Consider the following 27228-nt stretch of genomic DNA (forward strand, 5'->3'; position numbering starts at 1 on the left):
GGCATCTTTCCTGCGGGTTCCTGCTCCTCTCACTGTGCTTCATATGTTGTTTGCTCATTTTTCCATGTTTTCTGCATATACCTCAGCTGAAAAACTGTTTTTGAGTACAGTGTTCTCCCGGTCGGCGGTTCGCGGTCCCAGTCATTCGCGGTATTTTCCGACCACGAACCACCGACAAGGAGAGGTGAATGGAAACCTGTAAAGACGTTCCCAGCCGTTCAAGTTTGTGCGGCGGCTTTTATTTCGTTCAGTCACCTACCGCGCCAGTTTGCATTTCCCAACGAGAGGAGGGGGAGGGGCGGGGCGTCACTTCCGCCCCAGACGTCAGTCTTTTTTTTTTTTTAAGGGCTGCTTTTGTGTCCTTTTCCTGCGCCTCCTTAGCTCTCGGCGGCTAACAGGATCGAACGCTTGATTGATAGTCAACGGAGAAAGGGACTGTGAAAGATAAGGGGGGGGTGGCAACAGGGGGCAACCAATGGGAGGCGGGAGGGCTGGTTTTAGCATCTTGTTGACGGTTTGGCAGTGCTCGTGCCGCGGGTCATGTTGGTATTGGTAGTCCTTTGCGGCGTGCTCCACTCGGAACGCCTTGATGCAAAGGGCACAAAGTGTTCCCCCGATCGTTCGCAATTGGATAAGGCCCTCTCCCGCTGCCCTCTTTAGGCTCCCCCATGAAAAACTGTATTTGCGTTTTTTCGAGATTTGCGGGGGTTCCTGGAACAGAACCCCCGCGAATATCGGGGGGAGTACTGTAAATGTTATATTCTGGGGAAAAAATGTATTTTGAATTGGTTGGATGATGAACCTCCCTCCTTTTGGTATTGGAGAAACAAACTGCATGAACTGATGGGATGGGAGGCCCGGATGGCTTACTCCTCTCACCGAAGAAGTAGAGACTTTGTCAACATTTGGTCTCCTTATTTCAGGGGTCTCAAAGTCCCTCCTTGAGACCACAATCCAGTCGGGTTTTCATGATTTCCCCAATGAATATGCATGAGATCTATGTGCATGCACTGCGTTCAATGCATATTCAGTGGGGAAATCCTGAAAACCCGACTGGATTGTGGCCCTCAAGGAGGGACTTTGAGATCCCTGCCTTATTTGAATATTTTACCTCCAAAGAGTCATAGTCGCATCTTGAACAGACTTCAGTTGTTTCCTAACCCACCTGTCTGACCTTGGTTAATCTTTGTATTGTTGGATTTGGGGGATGGGGGATTTTCTTGTGGCCTTGGAGGACATAAGAGTACAGTCATCTTTGGTAGGTAGCTTTTCTTGAAAATTCTTTGCCTGTAATTTTGCCTTTGTTTGTTTGTGGTTCTTTCTTGTTAATAAAAACAAATTTAAACATAAACCCTTTTTTTGCTGGAAGCACATTTTAGCTAACATCTGCACAACCTTACCTGTTTTCTCAACTGACGGATGTCTTCCTGGCACTCCTCCTCATCCCAGTGAAGCAGCAGATAGTCTTGCACATTTTCCTCAACATATGGAAATAACACATTCTAGTCAGAAACGAGTGAAAAAAAAAGATCAACAACAAAAAATAGTCTGGATACTACAAACCCTGCCACCAAAGAGCGTGCCAATACACTCCTATTCTGGAATCTCCCTTAAAATTAGAAACCATATCACTGGGCTTTTTAATCTTTTTGTGGCCATGACCCATGATAGTGGACAAATAGAACCATGTGACCCCTCAAAAGTGCAGAAAAATTATCTTTGGAAAGTGCAGAAAAATTATCTTTGGAAAACCAGTTTATAAAAAAAGTAGGGATGGACCATGGGCACAAAAACAAAACAAAACACAGCACTAGAGGTAAATATTTTAAGTACAAAAAATAAAAATAATGCAATTCCACCAAAGATTTAGAAAGAGCAAGAGAGGTGCAACACAGATCCATGTTTCAGTGCAAAGTGCATCTATGAAGAACCCACCCAAGTTGACCACAAATATAGGTTGTATGACATTTGGGGTCCCAACCCCGTTTTGGAAGTACAGCCTTATTATTTAATACTGCATATTGGATGGTGATGCATGTAGCTTGGCAGTATTTCTCTAAACTCAAACTTGCAAGATATTTTATACAAATTAGAGATATCTTACACATTCTTAACTTACAGTGACACATTTCTGAATCTGTACCATTGCATACAAGCTAAGGGGGGTCTGCAGAAGCTCTGACCACCCAGCCCTCCCCTGTAAACTTAAATCCTGTCAATTTATAATTGCTAAACAAAGCATCTGACTGTTTTGGTGTGCTTTTGCCCATACAGATGCTCTGCATGTGTTTTTAAGCTCTGCTATTTACCTGCCTCTTTTGGTTACTCGCGGCAGGTCTTTATGACTCTCGCGCTCAGCTGTTTGCCTGCCGGTTTCAGCTGTCAACCACTCACGGCAGTGTCCATTCATCCCTGATGATGGCATCTAAGGATGCCAAAACAGGGATCCTAGTTAGGACTATTTAAGAGAGTTTTAGCGACACTTCACCAAGATGGGCATTATATCATAGACTTTTGTCTATTTTTATGACTTTTTATTATTGACTGAATAAAGTATACCCTTGGTTGATATTTTGACATCTCTTTTGCCTCTCGTTTCTGGTTTTCTATAGTCCTTTTCTTAAAATAGACTGTTTTTGAAACAACAGCTCATAGAGTTGAGAAACAACATGACCCTTCTTGAATGTCATCTCAAATGTGTTTATTGAAGGTTTTTGTGTGGTAATAGAAGATAACATACTTGGCGAAAATGTTTTTGGTTTATGCACAGTTCCAGATACTCAAAAAGAGGTTTATATTATGACAGATAGTACTTAAATGAAGGAAAAATAATCTCAGAAATCCACACCAAATATCATTACAACATCTATAGGCTTATGTGTGGATAGATGAAGGTTTCATTCATTCATTGATCCTTAAAAACCTTTGAAATAACTTGATTATGTACACAAACTAACAATCTTTTTATATTTTTTTGTTCTATTATAAATACTTTTTTAATAATCCCATATAAAAATCCAATTAGTTTTCTAACATGCACCTCTCACAGATATACCATATTTTTCGGACCATAAGGCGCACCCACCTGTATAGGAGGAAAAACCAAGAAAAAAAAATTTCGTTCAGAATTTTTTTCTTCTTGGTTTTTCCTCCTCTACACATAGGTGCATCTGGTGGTCTGGTGTTGGGAAGCCTGCAGTCTGTAAACACATGCAGCCTGAAGAAGCAGCCTGCAGCCCAAAGCCACCCACTGCCAGAAGCCGCACGCAGCCTTTAACCCGAAGAAGCCACCTGTAGCCCGAAAGCCACCCAAGCGCCCTCCCTGTACCTTTTTAAAGTAGTGGTGATCCAGCGCAGTCTCCTGCTAGATGGCTGCGTTTCTCTGTAGAGCGACACACAACAGAGGAGCACAACTTTTGTGCTTCCTGCCTAGTCCCGCACCGCTCTGTGATTGGCTTCAGTCAGTAACTGATTGCACCCAATCACAGAGCAGCGCGGGACCAGGGAGGAAGCAAAAAGGTCGCACTCCTGCGTTGTGCATCGCTCTGCAGAGCGGCAGCCATCCAGTAGGAGACTGCGCTTGACCACCGCTACTTAAAAAAAAAGGGGGGGTGTCACATGGTGTATTCGGTCCATAAGACCCCTTTTTAGGGGTGGAAAAAGTATGTCTTATGGTCCAAAAAATACGGTAATTTTTCTGTACTGCAAGGGGAAATGCACCAGTTGTGAATAATATTATACAAAGCTAACAATCATAGTATCTGAGGAACACAGTTGGGAAGGGCCTTAGGTGTCTGAGCCAATCAGGGCCTTGGGCCCCTCCCCTTGCATCACATTTTGAACCGAGGAGGGAAGGCCCACTATTTTGGATCAGTGGACCTTGAAGCATCCCTCCTGCCTTTTTTTGGTGGTGGTGGGGCCTTCATTGGCAGGAAGGAGTGGGCTTCCCTCCTGCCAATTTCTTTCGTGGGGTGGGTGGGTGGTGTTGGCATGGCAGGAGGAAGTGGCATTCCAACTGCTGTTTTCACTGATGCTGTGGGGAGGGGGGGGAGTCAGTTTGTGGTGCTGGTTCATGGTGAAGGCCATCATTGGCGGGGGAAGGGGGTGCTTTTTTTCTAATAGGGCATATATTGTGCAGGTATAACATGCACAGAAACTGTGCCCATTTAAAAAAAAAAAAGGTTAGACAAGACAAGCGATCACTTTTTTTTAGTACATTGGAAAGCCATGTTAGAGCATCAATCGCTCTACTAGTTTACATGGCATTTTAATATTAATGAGATTATTTGCATGGTAGAACGGGAAATGCGTAATCGTGCAGAAAACCACACTGTGAGCTGTTTTCTGCAAATGCGATCGTTGCTAAAGCTGTTAAAACATGTTTAGCGACGATCGCTGGCTTTAGTGCATCTGGGCCTAAGTCACAAGCTGGCACCTCAATGGCTCAACGATACTGCTAGTGACTGCTACGTTTGGTAGAAGGGAGTTCTGGCCACCCTTAGAGGAGGTCCTCAGCTGGCAGTGCTAGGAATCCCCACCAGCTAATGCAAGGGTCAGCAAGTACTTCAACACTGGAGAAATAGAACCAGAAATACAATGCTATATATAATTCCCAAAGCCAACGTATTTCAGTCAATAAATTCCTTTATTTAGCTTTGTTGTCTGTAGATTTATATTTCCATCAAGTTGGTTCCAGTTTCTCTTTTTTTCTGCTTTCCTGTCTTCTGATAATTCTTCTTCAAGTGATTGCTACCCATTGGTTCCTCCTACCATGGTCCAGCATTTCTCTTTCCTCCTTTCCATTGTCCTGGATCAAATCTCCCTCTTTTTCCCCTTTCCACCTCGGCACAGCATTTTGCCTCTCTCTTCTCTAACCCCATGTACAACATGTCTCTCTCTCTTTCACTGTCCACCATCTCTCTTATTCCCTATCATGGGGAAAGAGGGATCCAGGGTTGTCTCTCTCCCACCCCCTCTAATGCAACATTCAACATTTGTCCCTCTCTCATCCCCTGGACTGTGTGCAGCATCTTTCGCCTCTGCCCACCGGCCCCATGCTCAACATTTCTCCATCTATCACCCCACTCCAACAGCATGCCACATCTCTCCCTCCACCACCATCATATCCAATATTCCTCCCTCTTGCATTCCTTTCCATCTGTCCCACTCCTCTCTCTCCAGCACAACAGCCAATATTTCTCCCTCCCTCTCCTCCAACAATTCTCCCTCCCTCTTTATTTCTTTCTTTTCCTCCTGCTCCACAAAACTCAAGTCCAAACATTCTTCCTTTTTCTTCCCTCCCCCACTGACAGCATCTCTTTCCCTCCCTTCCCAAACCCCCTCAGCCCGTGCAGCATCTCTTTTTCTTCAGGCGTTTCTTCTTACATGCTGCCAGTAGCTGACCCAGAAGCCTTTCCTGTGATGCATTTTGCAACAGGGCTCAGACTTTGTAACTACAGCCCCAGAAAGTATGTGACCTTAGATGCATTGGCAAATAACATATCTATGAAAGGCCCACCAGGTCACATTTCCAACTGTACCTTTTGCTACTCAATGTAGGATAGTGACCTACATTTTGAGAAGCTTTGCCACAAAGTGCTCCATTTTCTTTTTTTAAGAAAAGCATTAAGCTATTATTAAATTTATTTATATATTTTGGATGTCCTGACATTGGTTGTCTTAAAATTCTCACTCAGGCATCAGTGCAAAACGTTTCCGGTTTAGCAGCTGGCAGCAAGTAGGGAGGGACTCTGCAGGTGGTCTGAAGAGAGTGAGTGCGGATGAACCTGGAGGAAGGTAGTACACCCACGGGAGCTCTGAACTAACCACTCTCATCCCTGCAGGATCCCTGAGGACCTGGAGGGGAATCCCCATGGATTCTGTAGGATTCCCATTGCCTCCGTTCTCATGCAGCTCTCTAAACCAGGGCTGCCCAAGTCCAGTCCTTGAGATCTACCGACAGGCCAGGTTTTCTGGATATCTGCAGTGAATATGCACGAGAGAGATTTGCCTGCACTGCCTTCTTGGTATGCAAATCTCTCTCATGCATGTTCATTGTGGATATCCAGAAAACCTGGCCTGCCAGTAGATCTCGAGGACCGGACTTGGGCAGCCCTGCTCTAAACCACAGCTGGTTCTCCATGTCTTCTAGAGTCAGCAAGTCTGCACACCCCCTCTGAACTTCTGGTCCCCTTCCTATCTTTGCAGGTGCAGATAGGATTAAAGCAACAGTTGACACATCTTTAAACAATAGGCAGCCCTAATGCCTAAAACTGCTAACCACTGACTGCAGTTAACCCACAGCATGGTGATTTTAAACATTTTCAAGCAGTTATGTAAAATATATGCACTACACCAGGGCTGCCCAAGTCCAGTCCTCAAGATCTACTGGCAAGCCAGGTTTTCAGGATATCCACAATGAATATGCATGAGAGAGATTTGCATGCACTGCCTTCTTGGTATGCAAATCTCTCTCATGCATATTCATTGTGGATATCCTGAAAACCTGGCCTGCCAGTAGATCTCGAGGACCGGACTTGGGCAGCCCTGCAGAGATCCCATGTGCCTATCCCAGGCTTTCTTGAATTCAGACACAGTCTCTGTCTCCACTACCTCTTCCAGGAGACTGTTCCACTCATCTACCCGGTGCCACCTTTTCTCTATATGGTTTGCTTTGTATTTCTGAATTAAATTGTGTAGAACAGTGGTCCCCAATCCTGTCCTGGAGGACCACCAGGCCAATCGGGTTTTCAGGCTAGCCCTAATGAATATGCATGAGAGAGATTTGCATATAATGGAAGTGAGAGGCATGCAAATCTGCTCCTTGCATATTCATTAGGGCTAGCCTGAAAACCTGATTGGCCTGGTGGTCCTCCAGGACAGGGTTGGGAACCACTGGTGTAGAAAAGGATTTTGATTGCCATGTTAATGCATTTGAACATGAGAAAACAAGGATTAACAAGTTGTAGCATGCTTTTATTTTTCTTTCTTTTTTGCTGGACTAACGATACATTGTGATCTCACCTTAGTTTTACACTTTATTGTACTGACAATTTGAAAAACACTCTTCCCGTAAGGACCCCAGGTGGGGCTAGATAGTTAATAGATGGGGTAACAAAAACGAGGCTGCTTCCCTCCCAATGGACCCCCAGACAGCTGTGCAGTACAGTTCACTGGCCATGACCCCTCCTCCTACGTAGGTTTACTATTAAGACTGCAAATTTGTGCTAACTATCACTACTGTTGCCTTCATAATTTGGATAAGCTAAGGGGAGAATAGACGTCTCTTATTTTGTTGTTTCTCGTCATTGTCTTAGGTGACCTGAACATTTTTGTGTTAAAATTAGATCGCACTATATAAAAGTTTAGGAAGGACTGAATTTTAAAGCCTTAAGTCTCCAAGCAAAGATAGTTTAGAATTGAAGACATCATACTGCGTGAAGCACACGAGAAACCATAAACCTATCGCCCCGTGGCACTACATCAATAGAGACACCCTCCCACTGGTCATTTGCACGTTAGTTGCTGGTTTTTTTTTTTTTTTTTTCACAAAACACGACGCCGGTTTAATCCTGTAGTACCTCTCCTCTCAAACATACATGCCAAGGACAACCCCAGGTCCGAGAAAGGCTGCCCCTCACCTTCACAAAGGTAATAGCCGTGGTGGTGCCCTCGATATCTAACAGGATAGCCGAAACCTCGGGAGGCATCGTGGACATCCTCTTACACAGACACTGCAAATGCCACACCCTCTAGCCCAGAGCTCCCCATCTTCGCGGAAAGAAAGAGGAAGCAATTGCAAATGACCTATTCTGATAGGCTGCCGGTAGAGGCTTTCTGTCGTCACAAAGGGAGGGGGTGGTACAATGGAACGCTGCTGATTCTCGTAATGCATCTTGGGAGTTCCGAGATTCGAGTCGATTCTGCGTTTCTACTGGAAGATCTATGAATTAAAGCTCATGATTATTCTGAGTGTAGCGGTTCTCTTGTAACCCGCGTTTAAATTGTGGACTCGGAAGGGGCGAAAGTAGATAAAAGTCGGCCACGGTATAAAAAGTAGAGCGCCTTCCTCCATTTATCTGCAGGGGGTTAATAGTAACATAATATGTGACATAGGAGCCAACTTTTCAAAATGATTGGGGGGTGCTCAAAAGCCCTGCCCAAGCTCCGCCCCTGACCCCGCCCTCATATAATAGTACTAATTGTAATGACATCTTTTCCATTCATTTTTCATATATACACACAATATAATCTTATTAACAATACATAACGATTAACCATAAAATTAAACTACACTGTATGCTTCTCAACATGCCTTTGTATTAGAACACCTGGCCTTTGTCACAAATGTAGAACAGATAACCTCTATGACTTCCCCCAAAATTGGCAGTCACTGGTTTCCCTCCCACCCGTTTCCCAATGTACTTTAAGGGCTCCTTTTATCAAGCTGCGGTATCGTTTTTAGCACATGCTGCAGATTAGCGCGCGCTAACCCCCGTACTACGTGGAAAAACTAACGCCAGCTCAATGGAGGCGTTAGCGTCTAGCGTGCACGGCATTGTAGCGCACACTAAAACCGCTAGCACAGCTTAGTAAAAGAAGCCCTAAATCTTCGTGGAGTAGGCCTGCCCCGGAACCCTTCATTCTATTAAGGACAGACATGCTCATTGATGCAGTGTGGCAGCTGCCCCAAAGATTTAAAGTATAATGCCGGGAGGAGGTAGAGGGTGGAGTCTGGAGTTGACAGGCCGTGCTGCAGGATTCCATTGGGGCTAGGGCAGAGCTCCTGGGCTCCCCCAAACCAAATGACGTTCTGCTGTCTATGCCCTATGCATATACATACATTAGTGATTTCTATTCCGCCAATACCTTGCGGTTCAAGGCGAATTACATAAAAGTTTTCAGAGATTACATATAAGTTTACAGGAATAGCATAAAAGATGTCATAAGAGTTACATAAGAATTACCAAAGAGTTGTCGAGATCTTAAGGTGGTAAGTGTTGGGTAAATAGAGGCATTTTAGCATTAGTTGGGTAGTTAGAAGCATATTAGAGTATATTAAGGGTGTAGAGTTGGTAGGTATGAATTAGGTAGGAACTGGTCGTATTAGATAGGTTTTATGTATTTTTTGAAGAGTAGGGTTTTAGTATCTTTCTTGAAGGTTTTGTAGTCTGTGGTCGATGACAACAAAATGGTGATTTGTCTGTCCAGATTAGCTGCTTTGGTGGCTATTAGGTTGCCATATAGTTTTTTTCGTTTGACATTTTTGGATGGTGGGTGTGTGAAAAGTGAGTGGGTTCTCCTGTGCCTGGATGAGGAGGATTAAGTTAGTCAGTTATTCCAATAGATTGGGCTTTCTCCGTTAATAGCTTTGAATAGTAGGCAGTAGAATTTGAAGTGTACTCTTGCTTGTATTGGGAGCCAGTGAGAGTCATGGTATGATTCTGTGATGTGGTCATATTTTTTTCAATGAGTAGTTGAGTCTTAGGGCTATATTTTGTATAGTTTGTAATTGTTTTATCATGGTCGCTGTACATGGGAGATATAGTATGTTGCAGTAGTCTATTAGTTCAAGGATAAGGGATTGTACCAAAAGTAGGAACTGTTTCCTGTTGAAGAATTTTCGGATTTGTCTTAGATTTCTCATGGTCATGAATGATGCTTTTATTACTTTGTTGATTTGTGGTTGCATGGTACAGCCTCTGTCAATTAGTGCTCCCAGAAGTTTTAGTGTGGGTTGAATAGGATATGAGATCGAGTTTATTACTAGATTTGTTAAGGTAGGAGTTTTATTGTTTACTAGGAGGATGAAATTTGTTTTGTCAGGGTTAAGTTTTAATTTGTGCTCTGTCATCCATGTTGCTACTGTTTCGAGTGTTCTGTGTATTGTGCTTGTCATGGTGGTTCTGGGTGGTCGAAGGGGAGGAGAATAGTGATGTCATCTGCATAGCTGTATGAGGTTATGCCATGTTTGTCTAGGTAGAAGCTGAGGGAGGCTATGTATATATTGAATAGTGTGGGTGACAGGGGTGATCCCTGGGGAACTCCGCAGGGGTTGAACCAGAGTTCTGATTTTTCTTGCTTTGTTTTAACCCTGTAGGTTCTGGATTGTAGGAAGCCTTTGAACCATGAAAGTACCTTGTCTGAGATTCCAATGGAGTCTAGAGTTTGTATGAGAATGCCGTGATCGAAGGCTGAGGAAAGGTCTAGTTGTATGAGCAGGATTTTCTTGCCTGTACAGATGTATTGTCTGGCAGTGTCCATTAGTGTTCCTAGTAGGGTCTCTGTGCTGTGGTTGGCTCTGAAGCCAGACTGTGTGGGGTGGAGTAAGTTGTGTTTGTCTAGGTATGAGGTTAAGGTTTTGGCTACGAGGCCTTCCATCAGCTTGACGTACAGTGGGATTGACGCTATGGGTCTGTAGTTGGATGGTTGATCTGTTGTTCCTTTGGGGTCTTTTAATATCGGAGTTATGATTTCACTAAGTTCTTGTGGGAAATGACCCTCTAATAGTAAAGATTGTATCCATTATAGAAGCAGGGAACGGAATAATGTACTTGAGGTTTTCAGTAGGTATGGGAGGCAATGGTTGAGGTCACAGGCTGTATTTATTATATAGATTGTTGAAGTCTGACCATTTATATAAACAAAATTTAAAGCCTCAAATCAATACTTAAAAGGAAAAAAAGGGGACAAGGAAAAATTCCCCACACTTACTAATGACTAGTGACTTCAGTGACTCCAAGGGACACCCTTAAGGCATGCCCCTTTGGCCACGCTGCAATCACGGCGTCTCTTTCACTGAAAAGTGAAGGACCTCGATGACGTGGGTCAACTGCCTCCTCAGGTGTCTGATGGTAATTGGCTCCTTGGTATCGCCACCTTCCAGAGTAGAAATGAAAACGCTGAGCCAAACAGCAGCAGGAAATCAATCCCTCTTTCCACAGTTGTAGGTAAACTTCTCCCTGCTCTCAGCATTTTATTATTTTATTCAGTGTTTGTAGTCCTTTTTTCTTCAGGATTCTTGTGCTCAACGCATTTCTTTTGCTTGCATGCATTGAGAACACACAGACTTCTGTCTGTAGCTGACAGGCCAATCCCAGTGGGTACCTGTTAGCTAGCCTGCTTAGTTTTCTGAAGAACCCAGGGCCGTCCCTGAAGTTGTCTCACCTACTCTTAAGCAGGGGTTGAGCGCAGGCTGTGAGGCACCCTTAGGAGGCTCGGCAGTGTCTTGCAGGGTACCAGCTGCGTCTTCTCGCCTCTGTCCATCCCAGTGTGTGTCCATCGGTTTGCAGAGGTGAAAGTGCAGTCAGGCATGGGGGTCTGACTGGCAGTCCGAAGATTAGCTTTACAGAGCCATTCCCAGCATGAGGTAGTGATTCTCTAATCCAGCTACTGTAAGAGAGCTGAGGCAGGCTGCAGCACAGATCCACAAACAGGTCACAGTGAGTAAGGGCTGTTTACAGCCTGTGAGATGGATTGGGGGAGGTCTAGAAAGTGGGGTTTTCAAAGTTTCTGCATGTCCCCCTGTGTTCCCCCACCTGAAAAAAATCCTAAAATCGCCATTTTTTTACTTTGCTAAGTGTGGAAAATATTGAGATCTTGGCGTAACTCAATCATAGGAATCTTCTCTCTGCTGCAGTCACAAAGCATATGTATTCCGCTGACACAGATAGAATTGCATCCCACATCAGTACAACTCTTTATTTCACACTTGCAGGTAAGTCTGTCCATCAGTGTGTCGAGCTTCTCCATAAATCTGGTTTGCTCCTCCAGTTTTGCTCTGCCCTCAGAAACTTTATTGGATTGATCCCCATGGATTTCAATGTTGCTTTAATCCTAACATGGCTGTTTATAAAAGTTCCACTGGATTTTCTTTGTACCACTGAGCAAGTAATCCAGTAATTGACTAATTCATCAGTGCTGTAATTTTGTCTGTCTTGATCACTGATTTCTCCCAAATACAACCCATATCTAATGAGATCCCTGATGGTTGGTAGTTCAGCTACAGGTAGTTTTCTGCCTGATCCTACTAAATGATGTAAATTAGTTCCAACTTGCAGTCTTGGTTTTATTTTGTACATTTTCAAATGTAGATTATAACTATGATGGTGCTATGTTGAAAACTTGTGAATGAGAAAATTAAACTAATGTGTTAATGTAAATATGGGTAAATAAGTAAGAATTGAGGCACAAAAGGCATTAATATGCAACTCAAACACATAAAAACTATTATCAGAACACTTAAATGAATTTCAGGAATTTGTATATTTTCACATATGTAAATAACATTGCACAAAATTTAAAGTTGGTTGTTGGTTTTCCACATGAAATTGTACCATTTTTCACTAGTGCTTTTTTAAATGATGACATCTCCAAAATTGACTCATCCTACTTTGCCACATTCCCCTTCCAACAGGAAGTCAAGGGGGCAGAACACAACACTGGAGTGTGGGCCTGTGAAGGAGAGCCTCGAATCAGCACTAAGGTAGGGTGGTGGTGGTTGTTGTTGTTAGCCCACGGAGGAGTGTCATCAGCAGCACTACCTCTGCTTATGTTCTTTCTCTCTCACTGGACATATACTCAATTTCTCTGTTCTCCTCCCCCAGCCCAGCATCTGAATATGCTAACTTCCACTATGACCTCCCTTCTCCATGGTCCACCATCTCCACTTCTCTCTTCTCAAAGCTTCGTCACTGTTGCGACCTTTGGACTGCAACAGTAAGGACATTGCTAAGAGAAACATCAAGGTTTACAGTGTCTGCACTCCGCAGATTCAGCCAACATCTCACCTCCTGATACACAGTTCATGTTAGTATGGGGGTGAGATGCCAGCGGAGTCTTGTTGAGCGCTTAGGTTGGAAGCCTCCACATGATGGCATAGCAAAAGAAGTGGCACCCGGCATCACCATGCTGTGCACCCCTACTCTTCCCTGCCATGCACCCCTGCCTCCGTGTACCTCTTGAAACGTTCGCCGGCACAAGCAGCATCTTCTACCTGCTGCTCCTGCCAGCTTCGGCTCCATGACATAACATCCTGGTCACGTGACCAGGAAGTGACATCAGAAGGGAGCCGAGGCTGGCATGAGCAACAGGAAGAAGATGTTGCTCTCCTCGGTGAACATTTAAAGAGGTATACGGAGAGGAGGAGAGAATCCCTGCCCCCATTACTACGCCACTACCTCCACAGGGTGCTTTAACATTTCTCTTAGCATTGTTGGTGCTGGTTGCATAGAGCTGCTACAAGGAGGGGAAGACCATACCGAGTCAGGGATTAGAGATACTTGTCCTTCCATGGCGTCAGGGGGACCATCTGGTAACTTTAAGATAAACTAGGGCTTTCTTTCAGGGAGTACTCAGCCATGGCATAGCAGCAGATGGGTCTGGGCCCACCCAAAACTAGCAGTCTTGCTATGGCTGGCAGGGATCCCCAAACCTCACCAGCAATAAAATGGCGAATTTGGGAGTAAGCTAGAAAGTACCCCATGGGCAATGCACAACTAAGCTGGAAGGTTTCAAAAGACACCAGGAGCCCCTTCTGAAGAACATCTCGAAATGTAATCAAATCAGAGTGTGCCCACCGCTCAAAAGTCTGACTCTCCCGACTAACAGGGGTTCCTCAAGTATAGCACCAAAAATTGATGGGACTACCCCGTCTCCCCAACGCGTTCACGTATCACACCATAATTTCAAAAGGTGATCCAAGAATGGATTCCCCCGACCCTCCAGGGATACTCCACCAGGGGAAGAAGACCAAAGCCAGTACTTCAAGCGATGAGGATCCACAAAATGTTGCTCCATACATACCACAAGTTTAGAGTCTGTTATCTCCCAATCCAACAAAAGCCTTGAGCGGCCCGGAAATACCAAAACAGATTAGGCACAGCACACCCCCCACACGACCGGGCGGCCCATAATGCTTGCCGAGAAAGATGAGGAGGTCTCCCCTGCCAAATAAATCTAAAAAATAAAGCATGTAACTGTTTCAAAACCAAGGAGGGGACTGAAATCGGTGAAATTTGGAACAGAAAAAGTAAGCGGGGTAAAACATTCATTTTTATAACTGCAATTCTACCCCACCACGACAACTATAAACCATTCCATCTTTGAATGTCACTCCGAATCTGTTGAACAATCCTAGCATAGTTCACCACATACAGTTGGGTTAAATCTACGGGCATGAGGTTCCCCAAGTATCTAATTACCCCCGGAGCCCATCGGAAGGGGAACTGAGCCGACAACCGGTGTATATCCGCCTCGCCCAAGGTTAACACCCAGTAGCTCAGATTTATCCATGTTCACCGTGAACCCCGATTCCCTCCCATACTCCAAGAAAAGGTCAACAAGAATCGGTAGGGAAGCTTCCGGGCCACATACATACAACAAAACATCATCGGTAAACAGGGCTATACGATGTTCCAACTCACCAACCTGTACCCCCCGCAAATCCCCATGCTCCCGAATATGAATAGCCAGAGGATCCATAGAAAGAGCAAATAAAAGGGGAGACAAGGGACAACCCTGCCGGGTTCCCCTAGCTATAGGAAAAAAATTGGTATATACCCCGTTAATCCTAATATTGGCCTTTGGGGCCCTATAAAACGCTTGCACCCAAGCCAAGAAGAAAGAACCTAATCCCATCCTGTGTATCACCTGCCATAAAAACTCCCAATCTACCTGATCGAAAGCCTTCTCAGCATCAATCACTAAAAAGGCAATTTTATCAGATATCCGCTGGGCTGCCCACAATAAATTATCACTAATATTATCACTAACCTACCGACGTTGAATAGATCTAGATTGATCCATATGGACCAATTTGGGCAGTAGCTTGCCCAAGCGAAGAGCCAAAACCTTCGCTAAAATTTTTGCATCAGTATTCAACAGTGAAATTGGACGGTATGCTCCACACCTTATAGGATCTCTTCCCGGCTTGAGCAGGACTGAGATCCCTGCCTCACCCATAGAGGAAGGCAAGGGAGATCCGCCCCGCACCCCATTTGCAACGCGGACCAACAGTGGGGCCAAAACTTCACGAAATTGTTTGTAGAATTGGTTAGTATACCCGTTGAGCCCCGGTGATTTCCCCAATTTCAAGCTGGCAATAACACCCAGAACTTCCCCTAGCGTGATAGGTTCATTAAGGTGGTCCCGGTCAGTCGCCGAGAGCTAGGGAAGCGGCAATGCAGACAAATAACCCGTTATAGCATTGATATCCTGCCCGGTGGATGCCCAATATAAATCAGAATAATAAGAAAGGAAAACTTTCCTGATGGCTTCATCGGTGCGGTGTGTTTTACCCACGGAGTCCCGTATACAGGTAATAGCCACTCTTGCTTGCTTGCTTTGATTTAATAAAGCAGGCCAAGTGAGACCCGGATTTGTTGTTATACTCATAAATCATTTGTCGCAAATGCAACCTCAAAAACTCATAGTCTTCCAACTGCAATAAAGAGAGCTCTGCACAGAACTTCAAAAGTTGGGCATACACCAAAGGGCCTCGGTGTCTCTGATGTAACTCCCCCAATTGCACCAGTTGTTCGTGAAGGGACAAAGAACATTGTGCTCGCAATCTTTTACGGTGAGCCCCCCATTTTATAAAGATTCCTCGGACCACCATCTTCAGCGCATCCCACAAAGTAGCATCGCTGACCGTATCATTATCATTATGTTGGAGATACTGGTCACGGCTATACCCACCTCTCGAACTACATCGGGATCATAAGAACATAAGAAACGCCTTCACCGGATCAGACCACGGTCCATCTAGTCCGGCGATCCGCACACGCAGAGGCCCATTTAGGTGCTCCTTTTTGGAGACCCGGATTTCCCGTATCCCTCAATATGATCTGCAAGAAGGTGTGCATCCAACCTGCGTTTGAAACCCAGCACAGTATTTTCTGCCACCACCTCCTCCGGGAGAGCATTCCAAGCGCCCACCACTCTTTGTGTGAAAAAGAACTTCCTGACATTTGTCCTGAACCTGCTGCCATTCAGTTTTAGGCAATGACCTCTTGTCCACGTCACATCTGAAAATGTCAGTAATGCTGCTTCCTGGTCAATTTGATCAAATCCCTTTAATATTTTAAAAGTCTCTATTAGATCCCCACGCAGTCTTCTCTTTTCAAGGGTGAACAGTCCCAGTTTTCCGAGGCGTTCCATGTAGCTTAAATTCTCCATGCCTTTGACTAGTTTCGTGGCTCGCCTCTGTACCCTCTCCAACAGAATTTTATCCTTCTTAAGGTATGGAGACCAGTGTTGGACACAGTATTCTAAGTGTGGTCTGACCATTGTTCTGTAAAGTGGCATTATAACATCTTCCGACCTACTCGTGATCCCCTTCTTAATCATGCCTAACATCCTATTTGCTTTCTTCGCCGCCGCCGCACATTGAGCCGATGGCTTTAGGGTTCTGTCTATCAGCACCCCCAAATCCCTTTCTTGTTCGCATTTGGCTAATGTCACCCCCGACATCTTGTATTCGTGTTCTTTGTTTTTCTTTCTCAGATGCATCACCTTGCATTTGTCTATGTTAAAATTCATCTGCCACTTTATCGCCTTCAACAAAGACTTATTGAGTCGCCAAAAATGATGACCCCCCCTCCGCCCACAGGCTATCCAAACCGGTGCGTGATCTGAAATCTGGATTGGACCAATCTCTGCTTGCTGTATCCCACCCCACATATTACAATGAGCCCATATCCCATCTATGCGGGCATAGGATTGGTGGGCATGAGAATGAGTGTAAGATCTTTGCGTGGGATGGGACAACCTCCAGCAATCTACTAAGCCCAAAGAAGAGAACAGAGAGAGTAAAGCCCTTTGAGAAGCCCTAGAAGGAGAACATGACCCACCCGAAGAGTGGTCCAGGTGTACATCAGGAGTGACATTAAAATCCCCACCAAGATAAATAGAACCCCTTACAAAATCCACCAAATCTGCTCTAAGAGAGTCATAGTACCCAGCTTGTCCTACATTGGGACCATAAAGGTTGATATTGGTGACGGGACGCCCTTGTAAAGAAGCCAGAAGAGCCATGCATCAACCAGCAGCATCGCAATAGACTTGGTTCACAACAAGACCCAACCCCTTTCTTATAAGTATGGCAAGCCCACCCACCTTTTTACCAGGATGCGGCCCTGGTGAGTCCAGACCTGATCAAAATAGGGCGAACGTAAAACCGCCACATCCCGTGGTCTCAGGTGCGTTTCCTGAAGTAAACAGACGTCCCATTTCATTTTTGCCAATTCCCGATACACAATACTACGCTTACCCGGACTATTAAGCCCATTAACATTCCAAGAACCTACAGTGAAAAGCTTACCAACCGTACCCCCGCCCTAACCCCTCCAGACCCCACCCCTCTCCCCCTTCCCGTCGCTGCGACAAACCCTGATTGCCAGGATTCGCCAGCTTGTAGAAAGTGCAGTCCTCCTCCAAAGGCAATCATCACCCAATAACAAAAACTATGAAACTTGCAGACAAACCCCCACTCACTCATACACAACCTGCCACCCCTCAATTAACCCTCCCTTCACCCACACTCCAGGCACTCCCTCACAGAATCAAACCCCAAGTATACAACCAGAGCCCACCCAAAAGAAGCCCAAGCCCAAGCAACCTTAATACTAAATATTCTTTAGAAGGCATAACGCATTAACAACACAATGAGTGCTCCAGTAGGCCACCTAGGCACCTCCCACTCACTCCCACACAACCTGTAATGTGAGAGATAAGGGGATGAAACCAGGAAAAAAAAGTAACAGGCCTGACAGAAAAGCAACAAAACCATCAAGACAGTAAGCATGAGTCCTCAAGGCACAGGCTTAACAGGTTTCTTGCCATAGCACAAAGCCGTATTCCAAGTCCCGCTCTGTGTAGAAGTAGATGCCTGAGCTCCTTCCATCGCACTCGCGCATCCCAGAGTTCTCACCTCCGCCACTGTGCTCACACGTTTAGAAGTGCCATTGATGGTCAGCCACAGTCCAAAAGAAAAGAGCCAGCAATATATATGGCCCCCAGTGCGCATAACTTGAGTAACATCTTTAAATTCTCTGCGCTTCTGTAGTGTAGACCAAGCCAGATCCTGGAAAACTCCCACAGTAAGATCTTTCCACTGGAGAGTTGCCTGGCGGCGTCCCGCCAACAAAATGCGTTCCTTCAAGGGGAACTCCCCAAAGCAAGTTATTATATCTCAGGTGCCCTGGCCAAGCACCGGCCCCAAGCTGCGATGGGCCTGCACTAGCACAATAGAATCAGACAATTCAGCGCCATCAGCTCGCAGCAGGTGTTCGCAAAAATCACACACTACTGCCTTGCAGTCCCGACAGGCCTCAATTTCAGGGATTTCCTTGAAGCGCAGGTTACAGCGCCAAGATCGATTCTCTAGGTCTTCAACCTGATTCTGGAGATCTTGCAACTCAGTGGAGAGGCGAGCCGTGTTATCTTTATTAGCGGACACAGGGGTAGAGAGTGTCGCCATGTGATCCTCTGAGGCCGACACTCTTGCTCCTAACTCACTGACCTCTGATCGGAGCTCCGCTACCGCAGCCTAAACATCGACTCGTACCCCAATGATCTCTGCCTTCAGTTCCTGAAACCATGCTGTCATGGATTTCTTGGGCGCCTCGCAATCATCCCCCATCTGGTCAGTAATGCCCTCATCTTTGGACTCCGAGTGGGTTGACGGCCCCACCGCCATCTTTTATTTCTCCACCATACCTCCAATCCCCTCAGAGCTCGATTTGTCCGCAGCCTCGCCAAAATATTTAAATTTATCAAGTCGCTTGCAAGTCGCCATGGTAAGGGGAGCACAACTGTCCCAAAATACCGGCAGAAAACGCGCTGGAAGCTCAAAGTACTATAATGCTCAAAAGCCCTGACGGAGTTTCTGCTCTAAGCAGCCATTCGGCAAGATGATGTCACTTCCTCCTCGACACCCAGATCTTTTTCTTGGGTGCTAATCCCTAAGGTGGACATTAGCATCTGGTAACTACAGTATGATTTGGGTTATTCTTCCCAATGTGTATCACTTTGCATTTGGACACCCAATCTTCCAAGTTCCTAAGGTCTGCCTGCAATTTTTCACAATCTGCATGCGCTTTTAACAACTTTGAACAGTTTAGTGTCATCTGCAAATTTAATCACCTCACTTGTTCCAATTTCCAGATAATTTATAAATAAGTTAGATAGTAACAGTCCCAGTACAGATCCCTACGGCACTCCAGTATTTATCCCCCCCCCCACTGAGAAAAATGGCCATTTAACCCTACCCTTGGTTTTCTGTCCGATAACTAATTCCTAATCCACAACTGAACATTGCCCCCACCCCATGATTTTTTTCATTTTCTCAGGAGCCTATCATGAGGAAATTTGTCAAAAGTTTCCTGAAAATCTAGATACACTACATCAACCGACTCACCTTTATCTACATATTTATTCATGCCTTCAAAAAGTGTATCTTGGAATTTAATTTAAAAATCAATATATAATAAATTTAAAATAAAAGTGCACTGAGAGAATCTTTAGCAGTTTCCGTTAATTGAAAATCAAGCTATGACCTTGGATTTAATATATCCCTGGTCTTGTAAAATGCGTTCTATAATGTTTAATAGAAGCTACAGAACCTTGGCCCAGTGCTAAGGAGGCTGGAGCATAGGAGCCAGTTTTTCGAAATGATTGAGGGTGCTAGGCTTAACAAAATGGAATACTCACTGGTTAGAGTAATAGTTTGCGCGATATTGGGGATGCACCCCCAGAGCTGGCTCCTATGGGCTGGCGTCTGAAAGGCTTTAAATGGACGTTCTGCTGCTGGTCTGGACACGATAGTGGAGTAAGAGGAGAGGCGTTCTGATGATACAATTATAGAAAGTCTTGAAAGGCAAATGCTGTGTTTGATGCGGGAAAACATTTAGTTAAACTCACAGAGTTTTTATGAATCAGTTTCTCTAATTAAGCTACTTTGGGTGGGGAGGAAGAATTAAATCTGAACCCTCCACCTAGGAATCGCGCCTTAATCTAAGTCACATGGCGTCTGGGCTCCGCCCCTAGTCTTGTGCACTTTTACGTCAGCTCTCATGCCCCACCCCTTTAGAAGTACTACCGTCTCTACCATGCGTATTCTCTGCTAGCCAGAGACAATATTTCCGTCCCACCACTAGCCTTCCAGTAGGGGGCGCACCGGTGGCTCCTGATGTGACGTAGCTTTTATTGGTTGGTGGGTCCACCGTCTATAAAAGATACGGCGAGGGGGAGGGGTGGTTGTTTCTTTCTCATCGCCATCTTGTGTGCTGCTTGATTTCGGGGGTTCGCTACCTCGTTCCCCGTGCGCGGACGTATTCAGCGGATGGCAAGTACAACCGGTAACAGCAGCATGGAGGAGTTTGCCGAAGGCTCGAAAATTAACGCTAGCAAAAACCTGCAGGACAATGGGTAAGTGCAACCGCTCATATGCAGGCGCCGATCGCTCGTAGCTCTTTTACGTTCGTGGTGACGTGTTTAAAAAAAAAAAAAACCTGCAGGAAAAAAACCCTCTGTAAGGGTCTGTGTCGAGCAATGTAGGGATCGGATAGCGTGTATGTATTTGTTAAAAATGTAAAAAAAAAAAAACCCCAAAACAAAACCACCCAAAACAACCCACTAAAGAAATAAGTTTTTATTATGTTTACTTTTTTAACACTGTCTACTCCTGCATGAAAAAAAAATATAAATGTGATATAGCTGCGCATTCTGCTGGGAATCGGCAGGCGTGAGGATTTTTTGGAGGTGGGGGAGGAGGCGCTTATGTTGGGGGGTAAGCTCGGTTTCTCCTGCCACATGCTGCAGCGCGCGCTTATCCCTCGCTTCCTTTTATTGTGCGTTACTGACTTAATCTCCTTGGCTGTCTATCGGGGAGCGATGATGTAACGGACGGCCAATGAGAATGTTCTGCTGTGAGAATTTCGCGAGAGGGTACGCCTCTTCTCGCGGGCGCGGGGAAGAAGAAAGGGGCGGAGACCGGATGTGCTGGTGGTGGAGGGAGGGATAGTCGAGTAGGACTTTCATGCTTACACAGATCAGCCCGGGCTGCGAGCTTTACCGGCTTATGGCGCGATATTTTTCAGTGACAGATATTTATATTTAGGACAAGGGTCTTTGTGGGCTCCAATCTAGGCGGATTTGGGAGGAGGTAAATCGAGGATCCCAGTCTGCGAGGCCTTAAAAACAAAACTCTACTTTGTTTCGGTGGCTCCGGAGCGGGGTCTGCATGATCTTCCGTTTTAACTTTTGCTCTCTCCACTAATCCCGCTCAAACGATCAGACACGGATCTAGGCGGGCAAGAACTTAAACTAGGGCTTGACTCGGGGATAGATCCGTGGGGTCCGTAGGTCCTCGTTTTGGCAGTAGCGCTCTGAGCGACACTGCTTCCTCCTTCTTAGGGATATCTGTCCTTCCCTGTCCCGGCTCAGGTCCGCTCTCCACGGTGAGATGTTTCCTCTTTTGTAGTTTACACCTCCGGCCGGGAGACTTCTTTTCCTTCTTTAACTTCTTACTTGAGTGAGTTCTTTCTTCTGTCGTTACCTCTTCTCCTGGGTGAGAAAAGCCTCCCCAGCGGCGGTTCTGAGTTCTCTTCCCAGCTGTGCCTCATTGTTCGTGAGTTATCTACCTGCTGTGGCCCTTGACCCCGGTGAGATTTCTGCCCTTTTGTGGCTGTTATTTAGCTCTCTCTTCATATCTTCTTCCACCAACTCCCTGTTTTTCCGACCCCCTTAGCATATATCTCAATCTCTTTTATGCATATCAGTAGCAGTTTGGGACTCCCCATTGGATCCAGCTGATAAGTAGCTGTGCCTATCGGAAGGGGGTAAGATAAGGATCCATGTGGTGACTAGGATGCATGAGGTCCACAAGAGGAAAATGATCCCATTGATCCTATGCCATGGCTGCCAAAATAAAGGTAGTGCTGCTTTTAAGGTTGTGTGCTTTAGACCATGGGGTCCACAGAGTCCTCATATTACCATCACAGTTGTGTTTTCAGGATTTCCTCAATGAATTCATATCTATTTGTGTACACTGCTTCCATGGTATGCAAATAGATCTCATGCATATTCATAGTGGAAATCCTGAAAAAACAACCTGACTAGGTTGGACATGTCTGATTTAGAATGTTTGAAAATACTTATGACTTCTTTAGAGGCTTTTGGTGAGATAATAGGGCATGTATTACTTCTGAGAAAGTGAATACCTACACTTGTTCTGAGTAGATGGTTCCCTTTTATGACTGAATGATTTTGTTTGGCTGTTATCTGGCTTGATTAGTCTTACTTTTGTCTGTGTTCTGCTTTCCTGTCAAGAACGGTATTCTTTTCTAATTCAAATTCTAGTATGTAAATAGCCATGTTATGGTATCTGGAAGTGCAGAATATTAAATATAATAAACAGTTCAAGCCAAGTTATATTCACATAGGTCAGGTTATTAGTTCTTTTCCTTCCCAGTTCTCCAGGGTCAACCAATAAATCAGGTTTTCAGGATTCCTCTAATGAATATGCATAAGAGAATTGCATAAATACTATGGCCATTGTAAGCAGTATGTATGTATTCCTTAGAAATATTGTGAAACCTGATAAACACCCCTTAGCCACAGAGAACATTATGCAAATTCATTACACGGAGCTCATTAGTAATGAGCTCTCCTTGTGATACACTAAAGGTTATACCCCCTAGCAATAAATAAGTGCCCAAATTATCCAGCTCTTGTGCAATAGCTGCACGTTGCCCCCCCCCAAAAAAAAAAAAAGTAGGGGTGGTCACTGGCAGAACCTCTCCCTGCTGGCTCATCTGATTGGCAGGGGAATGATTGATTAGCTGAGCCAGCAGGACTTCCCAAAGCTGTGGCAGTTTTGGGAAGTTTTGCAAGCCCAGCTGATCAAGGACCCCATCCCCCTCCTGACCCCCCCCCCCCCCCAAACAAAAAAACCTTGGTGGTGTAGTGAACTGGATGAGGCTGACCTCTGACTTCACTCATACCTTAGTTCAGAAAATCAGCAGGAGGGGTGCCTCCTGCCTCTTTAAAATGGCATGCCATCCCCTTCCTGGTGGCATCCTGGGATGCACTGGGAGTGGCCTTAGGTGCCTGAGCCAATTAGGGCTTTAGGCTCTTCCCAGTGCATCCAGGAAGTAGACCACCTGCCATTTTGAAGAGGTGGGCCTTGAGGCAGGTGGGGAGTAGGTATCCCTCCTGCTGATCTTCTAAACTAAAGGGGAGGGGGGAATGGTTGGCGATCTCAGATGGCCAAGTGGGAGGGAGGCTCTTTCAGTTTTGAAGGGGAGGAGGAGGGGCTAGTCTGACCAGCCCACTACAGGGGTTGTTTTTGTGGGTGGGAGGGTACTTGGCAGGAGGTGGGGGTCACTCATTACCTGCTGAGCTGATCATGGCAGGGGTGGTGTCCCTTAACTGAGCAGGCAGGACTCCCCAAGACTTCCTCTCTGGCTCAGCTGACAATGGCTCCTGAGGTGGAAGGGGAAGCCCCAAAACTACTGATTAGTTTCTTTGGGGAGTCCTGCTGGCACAACTAATTGGGGATTCCTCTACTACTATTGCTAATCATCTCTATAGTGCTACTAGACATAAACAGTGCTGTACATCAAAATACAGAATACAGTCCCTGCTAAAAAGAGCTTACAATCTAGTCAGGACACAAACTGGACAAGAAGGTAAATCAATACTATGATCAGCTCAGCTGGTAGGGAGAGCAGCAGCAGAAGAAAGGTTTTATTTTGACAGGAGGGTTGGGGCGAGCAGTTGTGCCTAGTGATTGCTCTTCTGAGCAAGTGCCAGATAGTTCCTCTCCCTTTTTACCGGGGCTGCTCTGCACAAATAGCATGCATATAATTTACATGTTGTTCATGCTTAGCATCACCCAGTCTGGAAAAATCGCTCCCACCAAGGTATTTTTTTTTTTTGCCTTAACAGAGCTTTGTGTATCCTGTCCTAGTAGTAAAATCCAAGAAGTTAAGTGGTTGGGGTTCTTTGAGGGGGGGGGGTCCCCAGCTTCAGCAATTTGGTATGTAAATAGTGTTAGTATAAACTGTGGTATATAAATATTTAGTATAAACTGCTGTCGGATAATTGTGTTGGATTTTGAAAGCAAGAGATTTAAACATAATTTATTTATCTTAATAGGATTTATCAAAACATAATAAATAACCCAGCCCCATTCAATTTGAAGCAGTGAATACATAATCTGCTTCACTATCCAAAATTTCCATTGATCTGAGCTCCTATTCCAAAAATATTAATACAGTACAGCAGGGCTCGGTGCTTGGACCCGTGCTCTTCAAGTGGATAAGTGTAAAGTGATGCATGTCGGTAGCAAAAATCTCTTGTACGAAGAATACAGGATGTCCGGGGCGGTACTTGGAGAGACCTCCCAGGAAAGGGACTTGGGAATTCTGATGGACAAGTCGATGAAGCCGTCCACGCAATGTGCAGCATCGGCAAAAAGAGCGAACAGAATGCTAGGAATGATAAAGAAGGGGATCACGAACAGATCGGAGAAGGTTATACCGCTGTACCGGGCCATGGTGCGCCCTCACCTGGATTACTGCGTCCAACACTGGTCGCCGTACATAAAGAATGACACAGTATTACTCTAAAGGATCCAGACAAGAGCGACTAAGATGATTAAGGGGTTGGAGGAGCTGCCGTATAGCGAAAGATTAGAGAAACTGGGCGGCTTCTCCCTCAAACAGAAATTGAGAGGGGACATGATTGAAACATTCAAGGTACTGAAGGGAATAGACTTAGTAGATAAGGGCAGGTTGTTCACCCTCTCCAAAATAGGGAGAACGAGAGGGCACTCTAAAGTTGAAAGGGGATAGATTCCGTACAAACGTAAGGAAGTTCTTCTTCACCCAGAGAGGTAGAAAACTGGAACGCTCTTCCGGAATCTGTCATAGGAAAACACCTTCCAGGGATTCAAGACAAAAGTTAGACAAGTTCCTGCTGAACCAGAACGTACGCAGAGCGCTTGTCTTTGACCAGAGGGCCACCGCATGAGCAGACTGGGCACGATGGACCACTGGTCTGACCCAGCAGCGGCAATTCTTATGTTCTTAAATATTGTTCTACAACTATAAAATTAATAATAATAAATAATAATAACTTTATTTTTGTATACCGCCATACCCCGAAGAGTTCTAGGCGGTTCACATTAGTTAGACAGAGATTACAAGTGGTTACATATCAAATTGATCATAGAGTTGCAAACAGCAAGGCGAGAGTAGTTACAAGTGGTTACATATCGAATTGATCATAGAGTTGCGAACAGCAAGGAGAGAAGTAGGGGGGAGAGGAGGGAGATGGGGGAGGGGAGTAGATCAGAGAGGAATAAAGAATTTCAATGTATTCTATGGATTGAGATGGAAATCCAAACCAATGCATTGTCCTAAACAGATGAGACCTACCCTATCAAATGCTTTTTCTGCATCCAGTGAGAGGATTATACATGGTTCCTTAGTAGTGTTGAGGTAATATGAAAAAACAGACGGGAATTGTCTGATATAAGTCTACCAGGCATAAAACCAACTTGGTGCGACGATATAAGTGTACCTATAGCATGTTGAAGTCTAGTGGAGAGAATGGTAGCATAGATTTTATAATCAGCATTTAGCAAAGAGATTGGCCTATAATTCAAAACTTGTTGAGGATCTTTATGAGGTTTAGGGATGACCATAATAACAGCGTCTAAGAAGTGACTCGTGGATACCCTCTGAGCATTTAGAGAATTAAATAAAGTGGTAAGTAAGTGCGATAGTTTATCTTTGTAAATTTTATAAAATTCCGCTGTAATACCATCTGATCCAGGCGATTTTCCTGACGAAAGACGTTTTATAGCTAGAAGGGGATTTTAAATCCGCTATGTCAGCATCCGCAAGCTTGAGGGACTGGAGTGACGCCAAGAATTCATCTGCACAGATGACTGATTTGTGACGTCAGAGGAATAGAGTTGCGAATAAAATGAATGAAAAGCATCAGAGATATCAGAGGACGAAGTAAGAAGTTTTCCAGCAGGAGTTTTAATAGAGGAGATCTGTACTTTAACTCTCTTCCGTTTGAGATAATTAGCGAGCATTTCGCTACTTTTATTCATTTCTAAATAGTATTTAGTGAAGGAAGGAGTTTAGGAGCTCTAAATTACTGGTAGTGTTCTTATAAACAATACAATAAATACCAGCTTCTATATAAATATTCTCTATAAACTTAAATTCTTAAAATGATTTATAAATATTTATAATTATGTACTAACTACAGTATGTGAAAAGTGCTCAGGGAGTCTTATCTCTTGCATGCGAGCCACACTGAGATCATAACGGGACCATCAAGACACTTATGTCCCTTATTTGGTATATATACTGTTCTACTGTTGTATAACTTTATCTAGTACTTATAACTTTATCATAAATTGTTGAAACAATTGAATAACATAATGCACTTATCTTAGAAGATGGTCTGTTCTTGTGGCTCTGCAGGCTGATTCAGTGCAAGTAGTGCAAAAGTGGCAATGTGCATGAATGCAAAAGTGCAAAAATGTGCGATGTTCTCAACTTTCCATTTTTAATAAAATTCCTGTAACTCCTCAACTCAGTCCTGAGTTTCGCCAAAACTGGCTTCTTCAGGAGGAGTATGTTCTTATGATCCTTAGAAGTTGCCTAACTGACAACGCTATCTCTCAATGTCGTCCAACCGTTAAAGACGACATTGAGAGATAGCGTTGTCAGTGGCTCGCATGCAAGAGATAAGACTGTGCACTTTTCACATAGTTATTACATAATTATAAATATTTATAAATAATTTTAAGAATTTAAGTTTATAGAGAATATTTATATAGAAGCTGGTATTTATTGTATTGCTTAAATATTGTTCTCCACAAAACCACTGACATACAATTATAACAAAGTAGTGAAAAAAATACATTAACAAATAGACCCTCTGTCTGCCTGAACTCGAGCAACTATCAAAAAAAAAATTTAAGTAATAATTTAAATAAAAATGAAAATAAATTTCCGCCATAATTTTATTTAAATTTTTATTTAAAGTGTAAACTTGGCATGCCACACCTGAGTACATTCACGATTTGCCTATCACATGTCCAGTAGTTTGCCTTGAACAGTTTATGGTATGTCATAGTATGAGGTATAGTATGTTAGGCCTACTTTTAATAGTAACTCAAGCAACCAGAAACTACATTTA

General features: G+C 44.5%; 2 protein-coding genes across 4 annotated transcripts in view; one reads left to right on the forward strand and one right to left on the reverse strand.

Moving 5' to 3' along the window:
• The window catches only part of ENOPH1 (enolase-phosphatase 1), a 77337-nt gene extending 69540 nt beyond the window's left edge, over window positions 1-7797 (reverse strand). The window contains exons 1-2 of the mRNA XM_033914424.1: window positions 7641-7797; window positions 1401-1502 (exon numbers count right to left, since the gene is read on the reverse strand). Of these exons, the coding sequence (XP_033770315.1) occupies window positions 1401-1502; window positions 7641-7718 (180 nt within the window). The 5' untranslated portion in view covers window positions 7719-7797. The remainder of the gene's footprint in view (window positions 1-1400; window positions 1503-7640) is intronic.
• Window positions 7798-20136: 12339 nt separating this feature from the next.
• The window catches only part of HNRNPDL (heterogeneous nuclear ribonucleoprotein D like), an 88706-nt gene continuing 81614 nt past the window's right edge, over window positions 20137-27228 (forward strand). For all 3 annotated transcript variants that reach the window (XR_004536466.1, XM_033914471.1, XM_033914486.1), the window contains exon 1: window positions 20137-20427. Coding sequence is in view for 2 of the 3 variants with exons in the window: in XM_033914471.1 (XP_033770362.1) it covers window positions 20342-20427 (86 nt within the window). In the remaining variant the exon portion in view is untranslated. The remainder of the gene's footprint in view (window positions 20428-27228) is intronic.

Source organism: Geotrypetes seraphini, chromosome 1 (assembly GCF_902459505.1).
Source record: "Geotrypetes seraphini chromosome 1, aGeoSer1.1, whole genome shotgun sequence".
Taxonomy (NCBI): Eukaryota; Metazoa; Chordata; class Amphibia; order Gymnophiona; family Dermophiidae; genus Geotrypetes; species Geotrypetes seraphini.